The sequence below is a fragment of the Oncorhynchus clarkii genome, chromosome 12, assembly GCF_045791955.1.
Source record: "Oncorhynchus clarkii lewisi isolate Uvic-CL-2024 chromosome 12, UVic_Ocla_1.0, whole genome shotgun sequence".
NCBI lineage: Eukaryota > Metazoa > Chordata > Actinopteri > Salmoniformes > Salmonidae > Oncorhynchus > Oncorhynchus clarkii.
In genome coordinates this window covers 91779642-91803015 of record NC_092158.1, presented here as the reverse complement: position 1 = coordinate 91803015, position 23374 = coordinate 91779642, and the positions used below count along the sequence as shown (strand labels likewise).

Below are 23374 nucleotides of genomic sequence, written 5' to 3'. Positions count from 1 at the left end.
ATATTATTCTGATTGGATAAGCATACCAAGTTGTTGTTTTCTAAGAGGTTTTCTGCCTGAAATGCTTTAACCAACGATGACAAGTTTTGACAACAGTTTGATTTATAAAACCTTAGAGCTCAAATAAATACAGCGTCTTTGCCGACCTATCATCGATAGGTGCTCTGGAAACGGTATACAGACAGAGAGCCATTTCTGTCTATCACCACTAGGGGGTGCTCTTGAAACGGTATACAGACAGAGAGCCATGGCTCTTCATGTGGCTATATACTGTATATTATTCTGTTTTTAGATAGAGATTTTTTTTAGATCCCCATTAGCCGACTCCAATGGCGACAATGGCTTGTCTTCCTGGGTCCGACACACAACGAAAAAGACATCACAGACAAAAATACTTTACGATTGACAAACATTTTAAAACGTTAATGTGTCGGGGAGAGGGGTTGTGTTGTAAGATGTTGTTTTATTCGGGGGTTTTTAAAGCTAATTTAGCTGTTTGTTTGACTACTAATAAAACTAATGCAGACTGAACTGTATGCTATTTTGATACCATATTAATAGCATTGTGTTTTAGTCCACTGATTGATAAAGCCTCATGGTGATGCACCATCGAGAGCATCCTGACCATTTGCATCACCGCCTGGTATGGCAACTGCTCCACATCTGACCATAAGGCGCAACAGGGGGGTAGTGCGTACGGCCCAGTACATCACTGGGGCCAAGCTTTCTGCCATCCAGGACCTATATAACAGGCGGTGTCTGAGGAAAGCCCAAAAAATTGTTAGAGACTCCAGTCATCCAAGTCATAGTCTGTTTTCTCTACTACCGCACGGTAAGCGGTACCGCTCCTTAACAGCTTCTACCCCCCAAGCCATAAGACTGCAGAACAATTAATCAAATGGCCACTGGACAATCTACATTGACCCCCCCTTGTACACTGCTGCTACTCGCTGTTTATTGTCTTTGCATAGTCACTTCACCCCTACCTACATGTACAAATGACCTCAACTAACCTGTACCCTCACACTGACTCGGTACCGGTGCCCACTGTATATGGCCTCGTTATTGTTATGTTGTTGTGTTACTTTTTATAATTGTTTACTTTAGTTTATTTGGTAAATCATTTCTTAACTCTTCTTGAACTGCACTGTTGGTTAAGGGCTTGTAAGTAAAGCATTTCACTGTGAGGTCTACACTGTTGCTTAAGGGCTTGTAAGTCAGCATTTCACGGTAAGGTCTACACTGTTGGTTAAGGGCTTGTAAGTCAGCATTTCACGGTAAGGTCTACACTGTTGGTTAAGGGCTTGTAGGTAAAGCATTTCACGGTAAGGTCTACACTGTTGGTTAAGGGCTTGTAAGTCAGCATTTCACTGTAAGGGCTACACTGTTGGTTAAGGGCTTGTAAGTAAGCATTTCACTGTAAGGTCTATACTGTTGGTTAAGGGCTTGTAAGTCAGCATTTCACTGTGAGGTCTACACTGTTGGTTAAGGGCTTGTAAGTAAGCATTTCACTGTAAGGTCTACACTGTTGGTTAAGGGCTTGTAAGTCAGCATTTCACTGTAAGGTCTACACTGTTGGTTAAGGGCTACACTGTTGGTTAAGGGCTTGTCAGTAAGCATTTCACGGTAAGGTCTACACTTGTATCCGATGCATGTGACAAATAAAGTTTGATTTGATTTGATAGCTGTCATGATTCAGTCACTTAGGGTCGACTGCAGTACATGTATTCTCAATCACATGCATATTTTGGCGATGATAAAATGTCCATACAATAAAATCACACAGTTAGAATGTAAATTTATTTGGTTGAGACTTGACTTGGGACGTTTATGCCAATGCATCATTCGAGTTTCATCAGTGGTTTTAACTATAACACAGCAAGGCTATTGTATCACATTTGCAACTCAGAGGGCGGGCACACGGAGAGGAAGACTGGGCGATATCCTTATTCTATTGGCTAGTGGAGCTGCCGATCAGCAGAAAGCCCAGTAAATTGTTTTTTTTTTTGGACTGGCGCAAGAACGTCTTTGCTTTGGTCGGTAGCCGAAACGGCATCGAACTTTAGAATGACCAGAAACTAAGTTCGAATCAGGTAGGATTCGTTATCGCATTATTTAATAGGCTACATGAAGCGTTTACTAATGTCTCGAATATTACTTTTGATGTACTATGAACTGGCTTACTTGGGTGTTTTCTTTGACATTTTCTGGAAATGTATTGTATCCTGAGGGTTGGTGAAAGCCAAGCCCTCGATGCTTTACTTTCATTCATCATCAACAATAACCTCAATTGTGTGAAGTGCATATGTATCGATAAAGGCATGTTGGGTGATGGCTTCTCGTGAAACGGGGGTGTTTTAGAATTACGGAAGTTGATTTTGAGCGAGTATGGGCATGTTTTTCTGTTGCGCAAAGTTGCGTTGCATCTCCGTGTCATCCGCTCGCTACGTGATAATAATAGTTGCGGTCGAAGCTCCACACTCGTCTTTATGTGAGCATCTGTCATAACTTTCCACGTTGAACACACAATGACAGACAGTAGAATGACACGTCTGATGTAGGATTCTAGTGATTCTAATGATTGTAGTAGCCTACTGCTGGATATGGTGAAATTAAATGAAAGCTCTAGAAATAACTATCAGAATGGCAGTTGTCCAAAGTGATGAGATTTTGTAGGTTACTAAATCAATCAATCCATCAAATCAATAAAAATTTATTTATAAAGCCCTTTTTACATCAGCTGATATCTCAAAGTGCTGTACAGAAACCCAGCCTAAAACCCCAAACAGCAAGCAATGCAGATGTAGAAGCACGATGGCTAGGAATGATTATACTGGATAGTGATTATGGAATAAGATTTGTTCCTTTCCTTTCTTGACTTAGCTATCAGTAACACTCTTGGAATTAAAGTGTAGACATGCCAGTAGGACTGTTTCCTAGCAACAGATCAAGACGTATCTATAGGTCAGTGGTCTATGTTCATAGCAAGTCCGAAAGCCAAACACACTGTATGGATTTCCGTGCATACGCGAAGTCCTGAAAAACAACGTTTGCGTCCCAAATAGCATCATATTCCCTACATAGTGCACTAACTTTTGACCAGGACCGTAGCAGACTTTGTTTCAGCTGGAGTGAGGGTGATTTCATGCTTCACTGACAGCATCTTCTCAACAATAGTTTGAGGCTTTCTGCGATCAACATTGTGTGTGTGTGTGTGTGTGTGTGATTATCCATGTGACCTGAATGTTCCTCCCACGCTGGGGTGAATCTGTTATATTGCTCCAAGATTACTGACTTTAAATCCTGTGTGTGTGTGGAGGGAGGGAGGGAGGGGGTCTAGTCTTAGAAGTGGGGCATACACATCCACGCCATACTATCCCTGTCACATGTAAATGCATGTGACAGAGATGAGAGAAAGAGAGAGAGAGACCAGGGCCAATGGGGATCAGACCCAACAGTAGTGCACTACATAGGGACTATTAGGGTTCTATTTGTGATGTAGCCAGTGTGTTCAGGCAGGAGGCCCGGTCTGAATCTAGGTCACCACCAGCAGCAGCATCATCAGCGGCAGCAGCATCATCACATAGACAACACTGTAGCATACACCTCTAACACACACACACACACACTCATATACACACGTTCGTACACTCTCAAGCGCACACACACACTCACAAAGTTCTCCATCTTTCTAGTCCCAACTCGGTGCTAACTCAGTCCTAACCAACGTTCCCTCTAAACTGAGCGCAGCGCGCAGTGGCCTGAGATTGCTGCACAGCAAGAAATATCAGCCCACTGAGAGAAGCACCTGATTGAACTTTACTCAACTTTCTAGAGTGTGTTCCCTGTTAGTTAACACCAATCTACATTTCGCTTTACTGTGGCGACAGTGGCCAATTTCAATGCAAACATACCTGAAACAAAACTACCCATGCAAGAGATTTTGTTGAAGGCAGAACGCGTCCGAGTAGGATTCTATTGAGCACGACTCAGCCCGTACTCTACACAGACTGGTGGGGCATAACCAATCAGAACTGCAGTTAGGCCTATATGCAAATAGATCATTGCCATATATGGATCTGTGGCATTTCCTTTAAACTGGACTGTGTTTACAGCTGTGGTATCACTGACGTCGCTCGTCCAAATATTTATACGTTCTTAATTCCATTCCTTTAACTGAGATTTGTGTGTAAATGTTGTGAAATTGTTAGATATTATTTGCACTGTCGGAGCTAGGAAACACGAGCATTTCACTACACCCGCAATAACATCTGCTGAACACGTGTATGTGACCAATAACATCTGACTTGATAGTGAGTAGATGTGCTTGTTTTGAGATCAAATCAAGAGCAGCATGTAGCCACGTGTCCACATTTGAGTTCATATCCTTTACTAGTCAGTGCGTTATTAGCCCAGTTATAGATCATTAGTAGTCAGTAGTAGGGGAGTGATTGCTTCCTACAAGAGCACAACACATTTCTAGACAAGTAGGTCAGGTAAAGAGCTTTCCTTTGTCTTTAAAGGGACAGTGTTGTATTTTGAGACAGGCTTGAATAAACTAAGTAGCCAATAGGCAGAGGGCAGCATCATGTGTCTGATTCTCTGTAATAATGCTATGGGAATAATCATGCATTTTATTTTGTAAAGTGTAAACAACACAACAACATTTTCAGTCACCTCCTTGTCTGAAGGACAAGTAGATAAACAGGTTCATGTCAAGCCCTGTATGTTTTTTTTTTTTCTTTCAAAAGTCTCATGGAATGTCGGCCGACATTGAACACCACACATTGGCTGCTACTGTAGGCTGAATGACAGAACAGCTATTTACATGTTAAATTGTTATTGGATGCATTTTCTCAATTGTTGTTGATGGTAGGCCACTCTGGTAGGCCACTCTGGTAGGCCACTCTGGTAGGCCACTCTGGTAGGCCACTCTGGTAGGCCACTCTGGTAGGCCACTAGGCATTATGATCACATAGCCATAGTAGCCTACTTGACCACTGTTAAAACTAGAGGTCGACCGATTAATCGGCACGGCCGATTTAATTAGGGCAGATTTCAAGTTTTCATAACAATCGGTAATTGGCATTTTTGGACGCCGATTATGGCATTGCTCTCCACGAGGAGACTGACTGGCAGGCTGACCACCTGTTACTCCACGAGGAGACTGAGTGGCAGGCTGACCACCTGTTACTCCACGAGGAGACTGAGTGGCAGGCTGACCACCTGTTACACGAGTGCAGCAAGGAGCCAAGGTAAGGTGCTAGCTAGCATTAAACTTATCTTATAAAAAACAATCAATCTTCACATAATCACTAGTTAACTACACATGGTTGATGATATTACTAGTGTAACTAGCTTGTCCTGCGTTGCATATAATCGATGCGGTGCCTGTTAATTTATCGTCGAATCTAATTACCTAATACCTAGTTACCTAATTCGCCAAACGGGTGATGATTTAACAAAAGCGCATTTGCGTCAGGGTATATGCAGCAGTTTGGGCCGCCTGGCTCGTTGAGAACTGTGTGAAGACCATTTATTTCTAACAAAGACCGTAATTAATTTGCCAGAATTTTACATAATTATGACATAACATTGAAGGTTGTACAATGTAACAGGAATATTTAGACTGATGGATGCCACCCGTTAGATAAAATACAGAACGGTTCCGTATTTCACTGAAAAAATAAACGTTTTGTTTTGGTAGTTTCCAGATTTGACCGTATTAATGACCAAAGGCTCGTATTTCTGTGTGTTATTATATTATAATTAAGTCTATGATTTGATATTTGATAGAGCAGTCTGACTGAGCGGTGGTAGGCAGCAGCAGGCTCGTAAGCATTCATTCAAACAGCACTATCCTGCGTTTGCCAGCAGCTCTTCGCAATGCTTGCTTCACAGCGCTGTTTATGACTTCAAGCCTATCAACTCCAGAGATTAGGCTGACAATACTAGTGTGCCTATAAGAACATCCAATAGTCAAAGGTATATGAAATACAAATGGTATAGAGAGAAATAGTCCTATAATTCCTACAATAACTCCAACCTAAAACGTATTACCTGGGAATATTGAAGACTCAAGTTAAAAGGAACCACCAGCTTTCATATGTTCTCATGTTCTGAGCAAGGAACTCAAACGTTAGTTTTCTTACAAGGCACATATTGTACTTTTACTTTCTTCTCCAACACTTTGTTTTTGCATTATTTAAACCAAATTGAACATGTTTCATTATTTGAGACTAAATGGATTTTATTTATGTTTTATATTAAGTAAAATAAGTGTTCATTGTTCATTCAATATTGTTGTAATTGTCATTATATATATATATATATATATATATATATATAAATAAATCGGCCGATTAATCGGTATCGGCTTTTTTTTGATCCTCCAATAATCGGTATCGGTATTGGCGTTGAAAAATGATAATCGGTTGACCTCTAGTTAAAACTGTGACTTAAAGCAGGTACAGCCTCAGTGTTCACAGTAAAACTGTAACTTAAAGCAGGTACAGCCTCAGTGTTCACAGTAAAACTGTAACTTAAAGCAGGTACAGCCTCAGTGTTCACAGTAACACTGTAACTTAAAGCGGCTACAGCCTCAGTGTTCACAGTAAACGCACCCTGGAAGTTGCACAGAATTTTTACAACGTTCAAGTTTGTGCTCAGCAGACCTGAAACCTGAAACTTGCTTAGTGCCTAAAAATGTTTGAGGTAACTCTGTGCCAGGACAGACAGGGAAAGGAAGCTGCTGTAGCAGCCAATAGCCTGCAGAGTTATATCGACTTTTTGACATCACTGTGACACTACTAACACCTTCCTGTTTGGTTTTCATGTTGGCAGCACACAGGTACAACAGGAATATATGGAATGGAAAATATGGCCTGAATATATTAATTGATATGAATCTGAATATTGTATCTGTAACCCCCAACTAAAAAAAGACCAAATTAATATAAATGTGGTCAGTAGTGGACATTTCCTGTATTTACCAAATCATGAGACCAAACCACCACACAAGTCAAGAGTTATCATAAAGTCCATCTTTAATTATTATGAGCTCCATCACAACCCTGTGACTCTCAGATCAATTCAGTGTCTATCAATGAATTCTCCGAGAGTCCCTTACACATTGCAACTGAGATCCTTTATAGCAAAGACACACATAGCCAGACAGCATTGGCTATAAATTATCGTTCAGCTTTGTCTCCTAAACTATGTTCTTATCTCGCTCTTGGTACCACTCAGGACCATTAAAACAAAACCTCATCAACAGGCATATATCAAATACACCCCCTCCTGGACAAGATCACAGAGACACAGTGACTGGCACACAGACATTGTGGAGCCAAGAGATAATTGGTTCCCCCTCAATCATCCCTTCACATGGTTTAAAAGATATGTTTACATATGAAGACAAGCTTGACCTCTCCCCTCTCTGTGGCCCAAGTAACTGACCCCAGGACAGAGAACAGAGAACTGCAACCGGCCACCACTATAGTACAACAAGATACATTCTAAATGAGAAGTAACTCACAAGCATATCATGAAAATAAAACATCTTATCTATGTTACCCAACTATTCTGATTAATCCCCAACAGGTCACACAAATGAGGACTTTTTTGTTGATCATCTTTAGGAGCCCTGAGAGAGACAGAGACAGTGTGTTATAATCTGTAGGATTCTAGAGAGTGTGTTATAATCTGTAGGATTCTAGAGACAGTGTGTTATAATCTGTAGGATTCTAGAGACAGTGTGTTATAATCTGTAGGATTCTAGAGACAGTGTTATAATCTGCAGGATTCTAGAGACAGTGTGTTATAATCTGCAGGATTCTAGAGACAGTGTGTTATAATCTGTAGGATTCTAGAGACAGTGTGTTATAATCTGCAGGATTCTAGAGACAGTGTGTTATAATCTGCAGGATTCTAGAGACAGTGTGTTATAATCTGCAGGATTCTAGAGACAGTGTGTTATAATCTGTAGGATTCTAGAGACAGTGTGTTTTAATCTGTAAGATTCTAGAGACAGTGTGTTTTAATCTGTAGGATTCTAGAGACAGTGTGTTATAATCTGTAGGATTCTAGAGACAGTGTGTTATAATATGTAGGGTTCTAGAGACAGAGAACAGCTACCAACAACAAACCACACCCTTTTAGAAAGCTTTCTGAAAAACATACACTAGTTATTTTCTAACAGATCAGTGACAAAGAAGCACATCTCAATATGCTGTAGTGTAACTGTGTCTGTGTGGTTCTGTTAGATTGACTGTGTCTGTGTGGTTCTGTTAGATTGACTGTGTGGTTCTGTTAGATTGACTGTGTCTGTGTGGTTCTGTTAGATTGACTGTGTGGTTCTGTTAGATTGTCCGTGTGGTTCTGTTAGATTGACTGTGTCTGTGTGGTTCTGTTAGATTGACTGTGTCTGTGTGGTTCTGTTAGATTGACTGTGTCTGTGTGGTTCTGTTAGGCCTACAGTCACAGTCAATCTATCTGTTAGGTCTGTAGATTGAACCAAAGATGTCCGCAGGGGGAGATGGAACCACTCTCTGCATCCCAAATGGCACCCTACTCCCTAAATACTGGACTCCGTTTTACCAGGGGGAGTTCTTTAAGGGACAGACCATGTGTTTTGTTTTATCCGTCTGGAGGGAAACGGGGTGGGTTCAGCCCAGTGGGTCATGTGGTTCCACTGGTGTTGTTGTCCTGCAACACTAACTCTGACCCTCCCGGTGTCTGTGTGTGTTCGACAGTCGTACCGCGACCCTTTGAACAGTCTCACTCACTCAATCAATCAATCAATCAATCAATCAATCAATCAATCAATCAATCAATGAACCTCCCAGATGTCCTCACTAAGGTGTGTGTTTGGGGGCAGGGTAGGATACATTGTGTACACTGGGATGGCTTCTAGTGAAAACCTGTCCATCTCCTCTTTCTGCCTCTGGTGAAACCAGTCTTTATACAGTCTATGTGTGAAACCAGTCTTTATACAGTCTGTGTGTGAAACCAGTCTGTATACAAGTCTATGTGAAACCAGTCTTTATACAGTCTATGTGTGAAACCAGTCTGTGTGAAACCAGTCTTTATACAGTCTATGTGTGAAACCAGTCTTTATACAGTCTATGTGTGAAACCAGTCTGTATACAAGTCTATGTGAAACCAGTCTTTATACAGTCTGTGTGAAACCAGTCTTTATACAGTCTATGTGTGAAACCAGTCTGTATACAAGTCTATGTGAAACCAGTCTTTATACAGTCTATGTGTGAAACCAGTCTGTGTGAAACCAGTCTTTATACGGTCTGTGTGAAACCAGTCTTTATACAGTCTATGTGAAACCAGTCTTTATACAGTCTATGTGAAACCAGTCTTTATACAGTCTATGTGTGAAACCAGTCTGTATACAAGTCTATGTGAAACCAGTCTTTATACAGTCTATGTGTGAAACAAGTCTTTATACAGTCTATGTGTGAAACCAGTCTTTATACAGTCTATGTGAAACCAGTCTTTATACAGTCTATGTGTGAAACCAGTCTGTGTGAAACCAGTCTTTATACAGTCTATGTGAAACCAGTCTTTATACAGTCTATGTGTGAAACCAGTCTTTATACAGTCTGTGAAACCAGTCTTTATACAGTCTGTGTGTGAAACCAATCTTTATACAGTCTGTGTGAAACCAGTCTTTATACAGTCTATGTGTGAAACCAGTCTTTATACAGTCTATGTGAAACCAGTCTTTATACAGTCTGTGTGAAACCAGTCTGTGTGAAACCAGTCTTTATACAAGTCTATATGTGAAACCAGTCTTTATACAGTCTATATGTGAAACCAGTCTTTATACAGTCTATGTGTGAAACCAGTCTTTATGCAGTCTGTGAAATCAGTCTTTATACAGTCTGTGTGTGAAACCAGTCTGTATACAGTCTGTGAAACCAGTCTTTATACAGTCTGTGTGAAACCAGTCTTTATACAGTCTGTGAAACCAGTCTTTATACAGTCTGTGTGAAACCAGTCTTTATACAAGTCTGTGAAACCAGTCTTTATACAGTCTGTGTGAAACCAGTCTTTATACAAGTCTGTGTGAAACCAGTCTGTATACAGTCTATGTGTGAAACCAGTCTTTATACAGTCTGTGTGAAACCAGTCTTTATACAAGTCTATGTGTGAAACCAGTCTTTATACAGTCTGTGTGAAACCAGTCTTTATACAAGTCTATGTGTGAAACCAGTCTTTATACAGTCTATGGGAAACCAGTCTTTATACAGTCTGTGTGAAACCAGTCTTTATACAGTCAATGTGTGAAACCAGTCTTTATACAGTCTATGTGAAACAAGTCTATGGGCGAAAACAATGCACTTGAGATGGAGGTTTTAGTGAAGACTGAAGTAAGCTTCTTCTATCCTGTACCTTCAGCCAAACTACCTCAACATGTTCTGGTCTGGTACAGGCAGTACTCTACCTTCAGCCAAACTACCTCAACATGTTCTGGTCTGGTACAGACTGTACTCTATCCTGTACCTTCAGCCAAACTACCTCAGCATGTTCTGGTCTGGTACAGGCAGTACTCTACCTTCAGCCAAACTACCTCAGCATGTTCTGGTCTGGTACAGACTGTACTCTATCCTCTACCTTCAGCCAAACTACCTCAACATGTTCTGGTCTGGTACAGGCAGTACTCTACCTTCAGCCAAACTACCTCAACATGTTCTGGTCTGGTACAGGCAGTACTCTACCTTCAGCCAAACTACCTCAACATGTTCTGGTCTGGTACAGACTACTCTACCTTCAGCCAAACTACCTCAGCATGTTCTGGTCTGGTACAGGCAGTACTCTACCTTCAGCCAAACTACCTCAGCATGTTCTGTTCTGGTGCAGGCTGTACTCTACCTTCAGCCAAACTACCTCAGCATGTTCTGGTCTGGTACAGACTGTACTCTATCCTGTACCTTCAGCCAAACTGCCTCAGCATGTTCTGGTCTGGTACAGACAGTACTCTACCTTCAGCCAAACTACCTCAGCATGTTCTGGTCTGGTACAGACTGTACTCTATCCTGTACCTTCAGCCAAACTACCTCAACATGTTCTGGTCTGGTACAGGCAGTACTCTACCTTCAGCCAAACTACCTCAACATGTTCTGGTCTGGTACAGGCAGTACTCTACCTTCAGCCAAACTACCTCAACATGTTCTGGTCTGGTACAGACTACTCTACCTTCAGCCAAACTACCTCAGCATGTTCTGGTCTGGTGCAGGCTGTACTCTACCTTCAGCCAAACTACCTCAGCATGTTCTGGTCTGGTACAGACTGTACTATATCCTGTACCTTCAGCCAAACTACCTCAACATGTTCTGGTCCGGTACAGGCGGTACTCTACCTTCAGCCAAACTACCTCAGCATGTTCTGGTCTGGTACAGGCTGTATTGTACCTTCAGTCAAACTACCTCAACATGTTCTGGTCTGGTACAGGCTGTACTGTACCTTAAGCCAAACTACCTCAGCATGTTCTGGTCTGGTACAGGCTTCTTCTATCCTGTACCTTCAGCCAAACTACCTCAGCATGTTCTGGTCTGGTACAGGCTGTACTCTACCTTCAGACAAACTACCTCAGCATGTTCTGGTCTGGTACAGGCTTCTTCTATCCTGTACCTTCAGCCAAACTACCTCAGCATGTTCTGGTCTGGTACAGGCTGTACTCTACCTTCAGCCAAACTACCTCAGCATGTTCTGGTCTGGTACAGGCTGTATTGTACCTTCAGTCAAACTACCTCAGCATGTTCTGGTCTGGTACAGGCTTCTTCTATCCTGTACCTTCAGCCAAACTACCTCAACATGTTCTGGTCTGGTACAGGCTGTACTGTACCTTCAGCCAAACTACCTCAGCATGTTCTGGTCTGGTACAGACTGTACTCTACCTTCAGCCAAACTACCTCAGCATGTTCTGGTCTGGTACAGGCTTCTTCTATCCTGTACCTTCAGCCAAACTACCTCAGCATGTTCTGGTCTGGTACAGGCTGTACTCTACCTTCAGACAAACTACCTCAGCATGTTCTGGTCTGGTACAGGCTTCTTCTATCCTGTACCTTCAGCCAAACTACCTCAGCATGTTCTGGTCTGGTACAGGCTGTACTCTACCTTCAGACAAACTACCTCAGCATGTTCTGGTCTGGTACAGACTGTACTCGAACCCATAGCATCAGTAGAGCTCTTTTGTGTCATACCCATGGATTTCTGTTTGTATCTGCTATGAAGTCATCTTGAATGTGAATAGGGACTATCTGCTTGAAGCTGGTTGCTGCTAGTGTCTGGTCTCTGGTTGGCTGGTTGCTGCTAGCGTCTGGTCTCTGGTTGGTTGCTGCTAGTGTCTGGTTGGCTGGTTGCTGCTAGTGTCTGGTCTCTGGTTGGCTGGTTGCTGCTAGTGTCTGGTCTCTGGTTGGCTGGTTGCTTTCCTCCAGTTAAAGGGAAGTGGTTTGATCTGTTTTGCACATCATCGTCAGACATCCTCTACTCTCCTCTTATCTCCCCTACTGTCTCTCCTCACTGCTGTCTGCCTGGTCTACAAGCTACTGTCTCTCCTCACTACTGTCTGTCTGGTCTACAAGCTACTGTCTCTCCTCACTGCTGTCTGTCTGGTCTACAAGCTACTGTCTCTCCTCACTGCTGTCTGTCTGGTCTACAAGCTACTGTCTCTCCTCACTGCTGTCTGTCTGGTCTACAAGCTACTGTCTCTCCTCACTGCTGTCTGTCTGGTCTACAAGCTACTGTCTCTCCTCACTGCTGTCTGTCTGGTCTACAAGCTACTGTCTCTCCTCACTGCTGTCTGGTCTACGAGCTACTGTCTCTCCTCACTGCTGTCTGTCTGGTCTACAAGCTACTGTCTCTCCTCACTGCTGTCTGGTCTACGAGCTACTGTCTCTCCTCACTGCTGTCTGTCTGGTCTACAAGCTACTGTCTCTCCTCACTGCTGTCTGTCTGGTCTACGAGCTACTGTCTCTCCTCACTGCTCTCTGGTCTACAAGCTACTGTCTCTCCTCACTGCTGTCTGTCTGGTGTACAAGCTCCTGTCTCTCCTCCCTGCTGTCTGTCTGACCCTCCTTGTTGTAGTACTGTGGTGGTGCAGAGCGTCAAACTGATTTCAGGGGAAATACACACGTTCCAGTCTGAACGCTGTCAGAGTGAAGAGTATCAGACCACAGGGACACGAAGTTACAAACATCCGCTAATGACGTGTGTGTGTGTGTGTGTGTGTGTGTGTGTGTGTGTGTAGGAGCCAGGCGGTACAGCAGGATGTCTATAGAAGCTGAGGCGTTGCTGCAGGAGGCTAAGGAGAGTATAGAAGCAGCTCAGAATTACAGGAGCGAACTACAACAACGCCTACATGGACTCAGCCAAGCACGCAAACAGGTAACAACACAACTACACTGGTCCAACCCTCACGCAAACAGGTAACAACACAACTACACTGGTCCAACCCGCACGCAAACAGGTAACAACACACCTACACTGGTCCAACCCTCACGCAAACAGGTAACAACACAACTACACTGGTCCAACCCGCACGCAAACAGGTAACAACACAACTACACTGGTCCAACCCTCACGCAAACAGGTAACAACACAACTACACTGGTCCAACCCTCACGCAAACAGGTAACAACACAACTACACTGGTCCAACCCTCACTCAACCAGGTAACAACACAACTACACTGGTCCAACCCTCACGCAAACAGGTAACAACACAACTACAATGGTCCAACCCTCACGCAACCAGGTAACAACACAACTACACTGGTCCAACCCGCACGCAAACAGGTAACAACACAACTACACGCAAACAGGTAACAACACAACTACACTGGTCCAACCCGCATGCAAACAGGTAACAACACAACTACACTGGTCCAACCCTCACTCAAACAGGTAACAACACAACTACACTGGTCCAACCCTCACGCAAACAGGTGATAACACAACTACACTGGTCCAACCCTCACGCAAACAGGTAACAACATAACTACACTGGTCCAACCCTCACGCAAACAGGTAACAACACAACTACACTGGGTCAACCCTCACGCAAACAGGTAACAACACAACTACACTGGTCCAACCCTCACTCAACCAGGTATTAACACAACTACACTGGTCCAACCCTCACTCAAACAGGTAACAACACAACTACACTGGTCCAACCCTCACGCAAACAGGTAACAACACAACTACACTGGTCCAACCCTCACGCAAACAGGTAACAACACAACTACACTGGTCCAACCCTCACGCAAACAGGTAACAACACAACTACACTGGTCCAACCCTCACGCAAACAGGTAACAACACAACTACACTGGTCCAACCCTCACGCAAACAGGTAACAACACAACTACACTGGTCCAAGCCTCACGCAAACAGGTAACAACACAACTACACTGGTCCAACCCTCATTCAGATTAGAGGTCGACCTACGGCCGATTAATTAGCTCCGATTTCAAGTTTTCATAACAATCGGTAATCTGCATTTTTGGACAGCTATTCTGGCCGATTACATTGCAATGGGGCGGCAGGGTAGCCTAGTGGTTAGAGCGTAGGAGCGGCAGGGTAGCCTAGTGGTTAGAGTGTAGAGGCGGCAGGGTAGCCTAGTGGTTAGAGCGTTGGACTCGTAACCGGAAGGTTGCAAGTTCAAACCCCCGAGCTGACAAGGTACAAGCTGTCTCTGTCATTCTGCCCCTGAACAGGCAGTTAACCTGCCTGTTCATTGAAAATTTTTAACTGACTTTCCCAGTTAAATAAAAAAAATGTAATCCATGAGGAGACTGAGTGGCAGGCTGACTACCTGTTACACGAGTGCAGCAAGGAGCCAAGGTAAGGTGCTAGCTAGCATTACACTTATCTTATAAAAAACAATCTTCACATAATCACTACACATGTAGTGTAGTTAACTACACATGGTTGATGATATCACTAGTTTATCTAGCTTGTTGCATATAATTAATTCGCCAAACGGGTGATGATTTAACAAAAGCACAATCGTTGGACGAATGTACCTAACCATAAACAGTGCAAGCAGAGTCAGGGTATATGCAGCAGTTTGGGCTGCCTGGCTCGTTGTGAACTGTGCATCAGAGTCAGGGTATATGCAGCAGTTTGGGCTGCCTGGCTCGTTGTGAACTGTGCATCAGAGTCAGGGTATATGCAGCAGTTTGGGCTGCCTGGCTCGTTGTGAACTGTGTGAAGACCATTTCTTCCTAACAAAGACTGTAATTCATTTGCCAGAATTTTATGTAATTATGACATTACATTGAAGGTTGTGTAATGTGACAGGAATATTTAGACTTAGGGATGCCACCCGTTAGATAAATAAGAAACGGTTCTGTATTTCACTGAAAGTACAAATGTTTTGTTTTGGAAATGATAGTTTCTGGATTCGACCATATTAATGACTTAAGGCTCATATTTCTGTGTGTTTATTATAATTAAGTCTATGATTTGATATTTGGTAGAGCAGTCTGACTGAGCGGTGGTAGGTTGCTGCAGGCTCCTAAGCATTCATTCAAACTTCACTTTCCTGCATTTGCCAGCAGCTCTTCGCTGTGCTTCAAGCATTGCGCTGTTTATAACTTCAAGCCTATCAACTCCTGAGATTAGGCTGACAATACTAAAGTACCTATTAGAACATCCAATAGTCAAAGGTATATGAAATACAAATGGTAGAGAGAAATAGTCCTATAAATACTATATTAACTACAACCTAAAACTTCTTACCTGGGAATATTGAAGACTCATGTTAAAAGGAACCACCAGCTTTCATATGTTCTCATGTTCAGTATCGGTGTTGAAAAATCATAATCGTTCGACCTCTAATTCAGATAAATCAATTAGCTGAATAATCAGGGCCGGAACTAAAGACTGCACAGCCGAGAGTTCTCCAGGACCATTCATCTAGTATCAGGAAGATGTTACAACCTTCCTCCCTCCCTCTCCCCTCCCCCCTCTCCTCCCTCTCCCCACCTCCCTCCCCCTCCTCTCTCCCCCCCTCTCCTCCCCTGTCCCCCCCTCTCCTCCCCTCTCCCCGTTCGTTCCTCCCCCTCCCCTTTCCTCCCTCTCCTCCCCCTCCCCTTCCTCCCTCCCTCTCCCCTTCCTCCCTCCCTCACCCCCTTCCTCCCTCTCCCCTCCCCTTCCTCCCTCCCTCTCCCCCTTCCTCCCTCTCCCCTCCCCTCCCTCCCTCCCTCTCCTGCTCTCCCCCCTCCTCCCTCTCCCCTCCTCCCTCTCCCCCCTCCTCCCTCTCCTGTTGTTATTTCCTGCTCCTCTAAAAGTAAAACAGAGAAAGAGAGGTATATGAAAAGAGAGAGAGAGAGACTCCCCCTCTCCCCTCCTCTCCTCTCTCCCCTCTCCCCCCTCCTCCCTCTCCCCTCCCCCTTCAGGCTAATTGTAAACGATGTTGTTATTTCCTGCTCCTCTAAAAGTAAAACAGAGAAAGAGAGGTATATGAAAAGAGAGAGAGAGACAAACACGACTCATTGGCCAAACCGGAGGCGGAGTCGTCCAACCCCATTCTATTGAGAACAGGCTGTTTAGTTCAGGTGAGGACTTCATGTGCGTCTGTAACATCCATCCATCTGGCGACAGATCAGAATGTTCTAGAATCCTGATTAAAACCAAGATGTCTCCGTTTCCCCCCCCCAGAGAGATGTTTCCATCCATCTGGTGACAGATCGGAATGTTCTAGAATCCTGATTAAAACCAAGATGTCTCCGCCCCCCCCCCCCCCCCCAGAGAGATGTTTCCATCCATCTGGCGACAGATCAGAATGTTCTAGAATCCTGATTAAAACCAAGATGTCTCCGTTTCCCCCCCCAGAGAGATGTTTCCATCCATCTGGCGACAGATCAGAATGTTCTAGAATCCTGATTAAAACCAAGATGTCTCCGTTTCCCCCCCCAGAGAGATGTTTCCATCCATCTGGCGACAGATCAGAATGTTCTAGAATCCTGATTAAAACCAAGATGTCTCCGTTTCCCCAGCTTCCATCCAGCTGACGTGTTGCAGGTGAAAGGCAGTGTGTGATGACGTAGTGTGTATAAAACAACTACTTCTGTGGTTCAATTCCCATCTACTGAATACGGGGTGTAACGGTACTGGCGCTGAATCGTTCAGTACGGGGCCCTCGGGTTCGGTCTGCACTGTGAAACCCGGAATCTATATATTTTTTAAATACTGTGACGATGCTGAGTAAATCTGAGCTGAAAAACATTCCGTAAAAAAACAAAAAACAGAGTCTATGTGCACGTTGTGATCAATATTCAAATGTTCATTGGTTCATTTCAAACTTGTCCTTTTGTGAGGCGTAGCTGGGACTAGTTGTGTATGATGGCGACCTGGTGGGGCTTCAATAAACCAGGAGGATTCTCCATCCTTTAAATCTACATTTGGCTTCCCAGTAAATTACAATTTAAAAACTTTTTTGTTTGTTTTACCTTTATTTAACTAGGCAAGTCAGTTAAGAACAAATTCTTATTTACAATGACGGCCTAGGAACAGTGGGTTAACTGATACTTCCTGATACTAGATGAATGGTCCTGGAGAACTCTCGGCTGTGCAGTCAGATTTGTACCTTGTCAGCTCGGGGGTTTGAACTTGCAACCTTCCGGTTACTAGTCCAACGCTCTAACCACTAGGCTATGCTGCCGCACCAATGGCGATTGACAGAGAGTTGTGGCTGAAACCTTCCCCGTACTGTCACTGCTCAGCCAGACTTGTCACAGACTCCAGTCACCCAAGTTATAGACTGTTTTCTGTGCTACCGGAGCACCAAGTCTAGGACCAAAAGGCTCCTCAACAGCTTCTACCCCCAAGCCATAAGACTGCTGAACAATTTATAGAAATTATAGAAATATTTACATTGATCCCCCCCCCCTCTTGTATACTGCTGCTACTCGCTGTTTATTATCTATACATAGTCACTTCACCCCTACCTACATGTACAAATGACCTCTAACCTGTACATAACCTCCACACTGACTCGGTACCGGTACCCCCTGTATATAACCTCCACACTGACTCAGTACCGGTACCCCCTGTACAGTGCCTTGCGAAAGTATTCGGCCCCCTTGAACTTTGCAACCTTTTGCCACATTTCAGGCTTCAAACATAAAGATATAAAACTGTATTTTTTTGTGAAGAATCAACAACAAGTGGGACACAATCATGAAGTGGAACGACATTTATTGGATATTTCAAACTTTTTTAACAAATCAAAAACTGAAAAATTGGGCGTGCAAAATTATTCAGCCCCCTTAAGTTAATACTTTGTAGCGCCACCTTTTGCTGCGATTACAGCTGTAAGTCGCTTGGGGTATGTCTCTATCAGTTTTGCACATCGAGAGACTGAAATGTTTTCCCATTCCTCCTTGCAAAACAGCTCGAGCTCAGTGAGGTTGGATGGAGAGCATTTGTGAACAGCAGTTTTCAGTTCTTTCCACAGATTCTCGATTGGATTCAGGTCTGGACTTTGACTTGGCCATTCTAACACCTGGATATGTTTATTTTTGAACCATTCCATTGTAGATTTTGCTTTATGTTTTGGATCATTGTCTTGTTGGAAGACAAATCTCCGTCCCAGTCTCAGGTCTTTTGCAGACTCCATCAGGTTTTCTTCCAGAATGGTCCTGTATTTGGCTCCATCCATCTTCCCATCAATTTTAACCATCTTCCCTGTCCCTGCTGAAGAAAAGCAGGCCCAAACCATGATGCTGCCACCACCATGTTTGACATTGGGGATGGTGTGTTCAGCTGTGTTGCTTTTACGCCAAACATAACGTTTTGCATTGTTGCCAAAAAGTTCAATTTTGGTTTCATCTGACCAGAGCACCTTCTTCCACGTGTTTGGTGTGTCTCCCAGGTGGCTTGTGGCAAACTTTAAACAACACTTTTTATGGATATCTTTAAGAAATGGCTTTCTTCTTGCCACTCTTCCATAAAGGCCAGATTTGTCCTATGGACAGAGTCTCCCACCTCCGCTGTAGATCTCTGCAGTTCATCCAGAGTGATCATGGGCCTCTTGGCTGCATCTCTGATCAGTCTTCTCCTTGTATGAGCTGAAAGTTTAGAGGGACGGCCAGGTCTTGGTAGATTTGCAGTGGTCTGATACTCCTTCCATTTCAATATTATCGCTTGCACAGTGCTCCTTGGGATGTTTAAAGCTTGGGAAATCTTTTTGTATCCAAATCCGGCTTTAAACTTCTTCACAACAGTATCTCGGACCTGCCTGGTGTGTTCCTTGTTCTTCATGATGCTCTCTGCGCTTTTAACGGACCTCTGAGACTATCACAGTGCAGGTGCATTTATACGGAGACTTGATTACACACAGGTGGATTGTATTTATCATCATTAGTCATTTAGGTCAACATTGGATCATTCAGAGATCCTCACTGAACTTCTGGAGAGAGTTTGCTGCACTGAAAGTAAAGGGGCTGAATAATTTTGCACGCCCAATTTTTCAGTTTTTGATTTGTTAAAAAAGTTTGAAATATCGTTCCACTTCATGATTGTGTCCCACTTGGTGTTGATTCTACACAAAAAAATACAGTTTTATATCTTTATGTTTGAAGCCTGAAATGTGGCAAAAGGTCGCAAAGTTCAAGGGGGCCGAATACTTTCGCAAGGCACTGTATATAGCCTCCACACTGACTCAGTACTGGTACCCCCTGTATATAACCTCCACACTGACTCAGTACCGGTACCCCCTGTACATAACCTCCACACTGACTCGGTACCGGTACCCCCTGTATATAGCCTCCACACTGACTCTGTACCGGTACCCCCTGTATATAGCCTCCACACTGACTCAGTACCGGTACCCCCTGTATATAGCCTCCACACTGACTCAGTACTGGTACCCCCTGTATATAGCCTCCACACTGACTCAGTACCGGTACCCCCTGTATATAGCCTCCACACTGACTCAGTACCGGTACCACCTGTATATAGCCTCCACACTGACTCAGTGCCGGTGCCCCCTGTATATAGCCTCCACACTGACTCAGTACCGGTACCCCCTGTATATAGCCTCCACACTGACTCAGTACCGGTACCCCCTGTATATAGCCTCCACACTGACTCAGTACCGGTACCCCCTGTATATAACCTCCACACTGACTCAGTACCGGTACCCCCTGTATATAACCTCCACACTGACTCTGTACGGGTACCTCCTGTATATAACCTCCACACTGACTCAGTACTGGTACCCCCTGTATATAACCTCCACACTGACTCAGTACCGGTACCCCCTGTATATAGCCTCCACACTGACTCAGTACCGGTACCCCCTGTATATAACCTCCACACTGACTCAGTACCGGTACCCCCTGTATATAGCCTCCACACTGACTCAGTACCGGTACCCCCTGTATATAGCCTCCACACTGACTCAGTACCGGTACCCCCTGTATATAACCTCCACATTGACTCTGTACCAGTACCCCCTGTATATAACCTCCACACTTTTATCTACTGACTGGTTCTGTTCTGCTGCTCTCTGGGCCCACTGTTCCCACCCCATTATCTGGCACACATCTCTCTCCTTTCCCAGCTGTAGAGTCCAGTTTTGGGCCATTTTTTCCATAACCCCCCTCTTCCCCAGGGATGAGTCATCATCACTGTAATATGAGACGAGGCAGGCAGGAAATGCTGCTCTGTCACACACACAGATTACCAGGATGGTGTGACGTCCGTGAGCAGTGTGTGTGTCTTAGATACTTCTGGCTTCTGGAAGAGAGGGAGTCAAAACATCCTGTAGTTGTCTCTCTCTGGTCTCTCTCTCTCTCTGGTCTCTCTCTCTCTCTGGTCTCTCTCTCTCTCTGGTCTCTCTCTCTCTCTGGTCTGTCTCTCTCTCTGGTCTGTCTCTCTCTCTGGTCTGTCTCTCTCTCTCTGGTCTGTCTCTCTCTCTCTGGTCTGTCTCTCTCTCTCTGGTCTGTCTCTCTCTCTCTGGTCTGTCTCTCTCTCTCTGGTCTGTCTCTCTCTGGTCTCTCTCTCTCTGGTCTGTCTCTCTCTGGTCTCTCTCTCTCTCTCTCTCTGGTCTCTCTCTCTCTCTCTGGTCTCTCTCTCTCTCTCTCTGGTCTCTTTCTCTCTCTCTGGTATCTCGCTCGCTCTCTCTCTCCTCTCACTCTCTCTCTCTCTGGTATCTCGCTCTCTCTAACTCCTCTCTCTCTCATACCTCTTATCTCTCTCTCCCCAGCCTGTATGCCCTCTACTCCCAATGGACATGTCATTGTATTCCAGATGACAATATTAGCTTTCCCATCCTTCACCGTCCCAAAATATACATGATCTTTGGCAACATCCCAAATGGCACCCTATTCCCTCCATAGTGAACTACCTTTGGGTCCTGGTCAAAATGAGTTCACTATATAGAGAATAGGGTGCCATTTAGGATACTGCCCTTATCTCCACAAAACTGATAGACACCAGGAAGTGATGCAATGGCTCCAGTGAGGCATTTCCTGTGTCCTGCTGTCCATACACACTGATCTCTGATAGTGTTCTATGTAGGTCTTTCCATCCTCATCCAACTATTATTTTCTCTTGTTTATCAGTGCAGCTCCTCTGCTCTTCTGTTTCCTTCTCTCTCTCGCTCGCTCACTGGTCTCTCTCGCTCGCTCACTGGTCTCTCTCGCTCGCTCACTGGTCTCTCTCGCTCGCTCACTGGTCTCTCTCGCTCGCTCACTGGTCGCTCTCTCACTGGTCTCTCTCGCTCACTGGTCTCTCTCTCACTGGTCTCTCTCGCTCACTGGTCTCTCTCTCGGTCGCTCACTGGTCTCTCTCACTGGTCTCTCTCACTGGTCTCTCTCTCTGGTCTCTCTCTCTCTCTGGTCTCCCCTTCTCTCTCTGGTCTCTCTCTCACTGGTCTCTCTCTCTCTCTCTGGTCTCTCTCTCTCTCTCACTGGTCTCCCCTTCTCTCTCTGGTCTTTCTCTCTCACTGGTCTCTCTCTCACTGGTCTCTCTCTCACTGGTCTCTTTCTCTCTCTGTCACTGGTCTCTCTCTCTGGTCTCTCTCTCTCTCTCTGGTCTCTCTCTCTGGTCTCTCTCTCTCTCATAGTCAGTCATAGTGAGAGGAGGACTGTCAGTTAGTGGGTGTGTCCCAAAAAGCTCCCTATATAGTGCACTACTTTTGACCAGAGCTCCATTGGCCCTTTCTCCCTTATGGGCCCCTCCTCTCTATGAGCACTAGTGCACTATAAAGACACTAAGGGTGCCATTTGGGACTGAGACAGTCTGGTAGTTTCATAATGACAGGAGTTCAGCTCAGCATGATTGTCTGTTAAGAGGAACTGAAACAGAGACTAAGTTTCACTGCAAACGACTAACCACCAGCTTCCTGTTCCGTTGGGGGACTGGTTACGACTGGTTACGATTTGGAAACAGTGCGTTTTAGCATTTTTGGTACAAAGTTAGCATATCAATTGAACCTCTCCCACCCCCTCTCTCTCTCTCCCTCCTCTCTCTTCCTCTCCTCTCGCTCCTCCAGGTACGAGGCAGCTCGTCTCAGGCCAGAGAGGGGTTGAAGCGTCATTTCTCAGAGCTCCAGACGGCTGTGACCCGCCTCCTGACGGAGCGTCTGAGCGTGCTCCTTAGCGAGGTGGATGTCATCGAGCAGGACAGCGTTCGACCGTTGGACGACTGTCAGAAACTCATAGAACACGGAGTCAACACTGCAGACGAGCTGCTCCGAGAGGGTGAGGTATAGATAGACGGAGGGACGCATGGTTCAAATCCCCGAGCCCTTGAGCAAGGCACTTAACAAGGTGACCCTGGCCGTGACCCCACTCCTTGAGACTGTCTCAGGGGGAGTAGGGATATGCAAAATACACATGTCCCTTACACACTGTGTGTAACAGGACTAATATAATAATAATATAATATAATAATATAATCACCTCTCAAATTATTATGACTCTTACACACCATCAGAATCATGTTTCTCCTCCTCCTCCTCCTCAGTACCATCAGAATCATGTTTCTCCTCTTCCTCCTCCTCAGTTCCATCAGAATCATGTTTCTCCTCTTCCTCCTCCTCAGTTCCATCAGAATCATGTTTCTCCTCTTCCTCCTCCTCAGTACCATCAGAATCATGTTTCTCCTCTTCCTCCTCCTCAGTTCCATCAGAATCATGTTCCTCCTCCTCCTCCTCCTCCTCAGTACCATCAGAATCATGTTTCTCCTCTTCCTCCTCCTCAGTTCCATCAGAATCATGTTTCTCCTCCTCCTCCTCCTCCTCCTCCTCCTCAGTACCATCAGAATCATGTTTCTACTCCTCCTCCTCCTCCTCCTCCTCCTCCTCAGTACCATCAGAATCATGTTTCTCCTCCTCCTCCTCC

The 23374-nt window shown here is 44.6% G+C and overlaps 1 protein-coding gene across 3 annotated transcripts in view; it reads left to right on the top strand.

Moving 5' to 3' along the window:
- The first annotated feature begins 1981 nt into the window (after nt 1-1981).
- The window catches only part of LOC139421655 (cytokine receptor-like factor 3), a 36361-nt gene continuing 14968 nt past the window's right edge, over nt 1982-23374 (top strand). The window contains exons 1-3 of one of the 3 annotated variants that reach the window (XM_071172740.1): nt 1982-2093; nt 13265-13401; nt 22525-22732. In XM_071172740.1, coding sequence (XP_071028841.1) covers nt 13285-13401; nt 22525-22732 — 325 coding nt within the window. In that variant the 5' untranslated portion in view covers nt 1982-2093; nt 13265-13284. Of the gene's footprint in view, nt 2094-13264; nt 13402-22524; nt 22738-23374 lie in introns of all 3 variants that reach the window. The other 2 variants (XM_071172741.1, XM_071172742.1) reach the window with 2 other exon arrangements.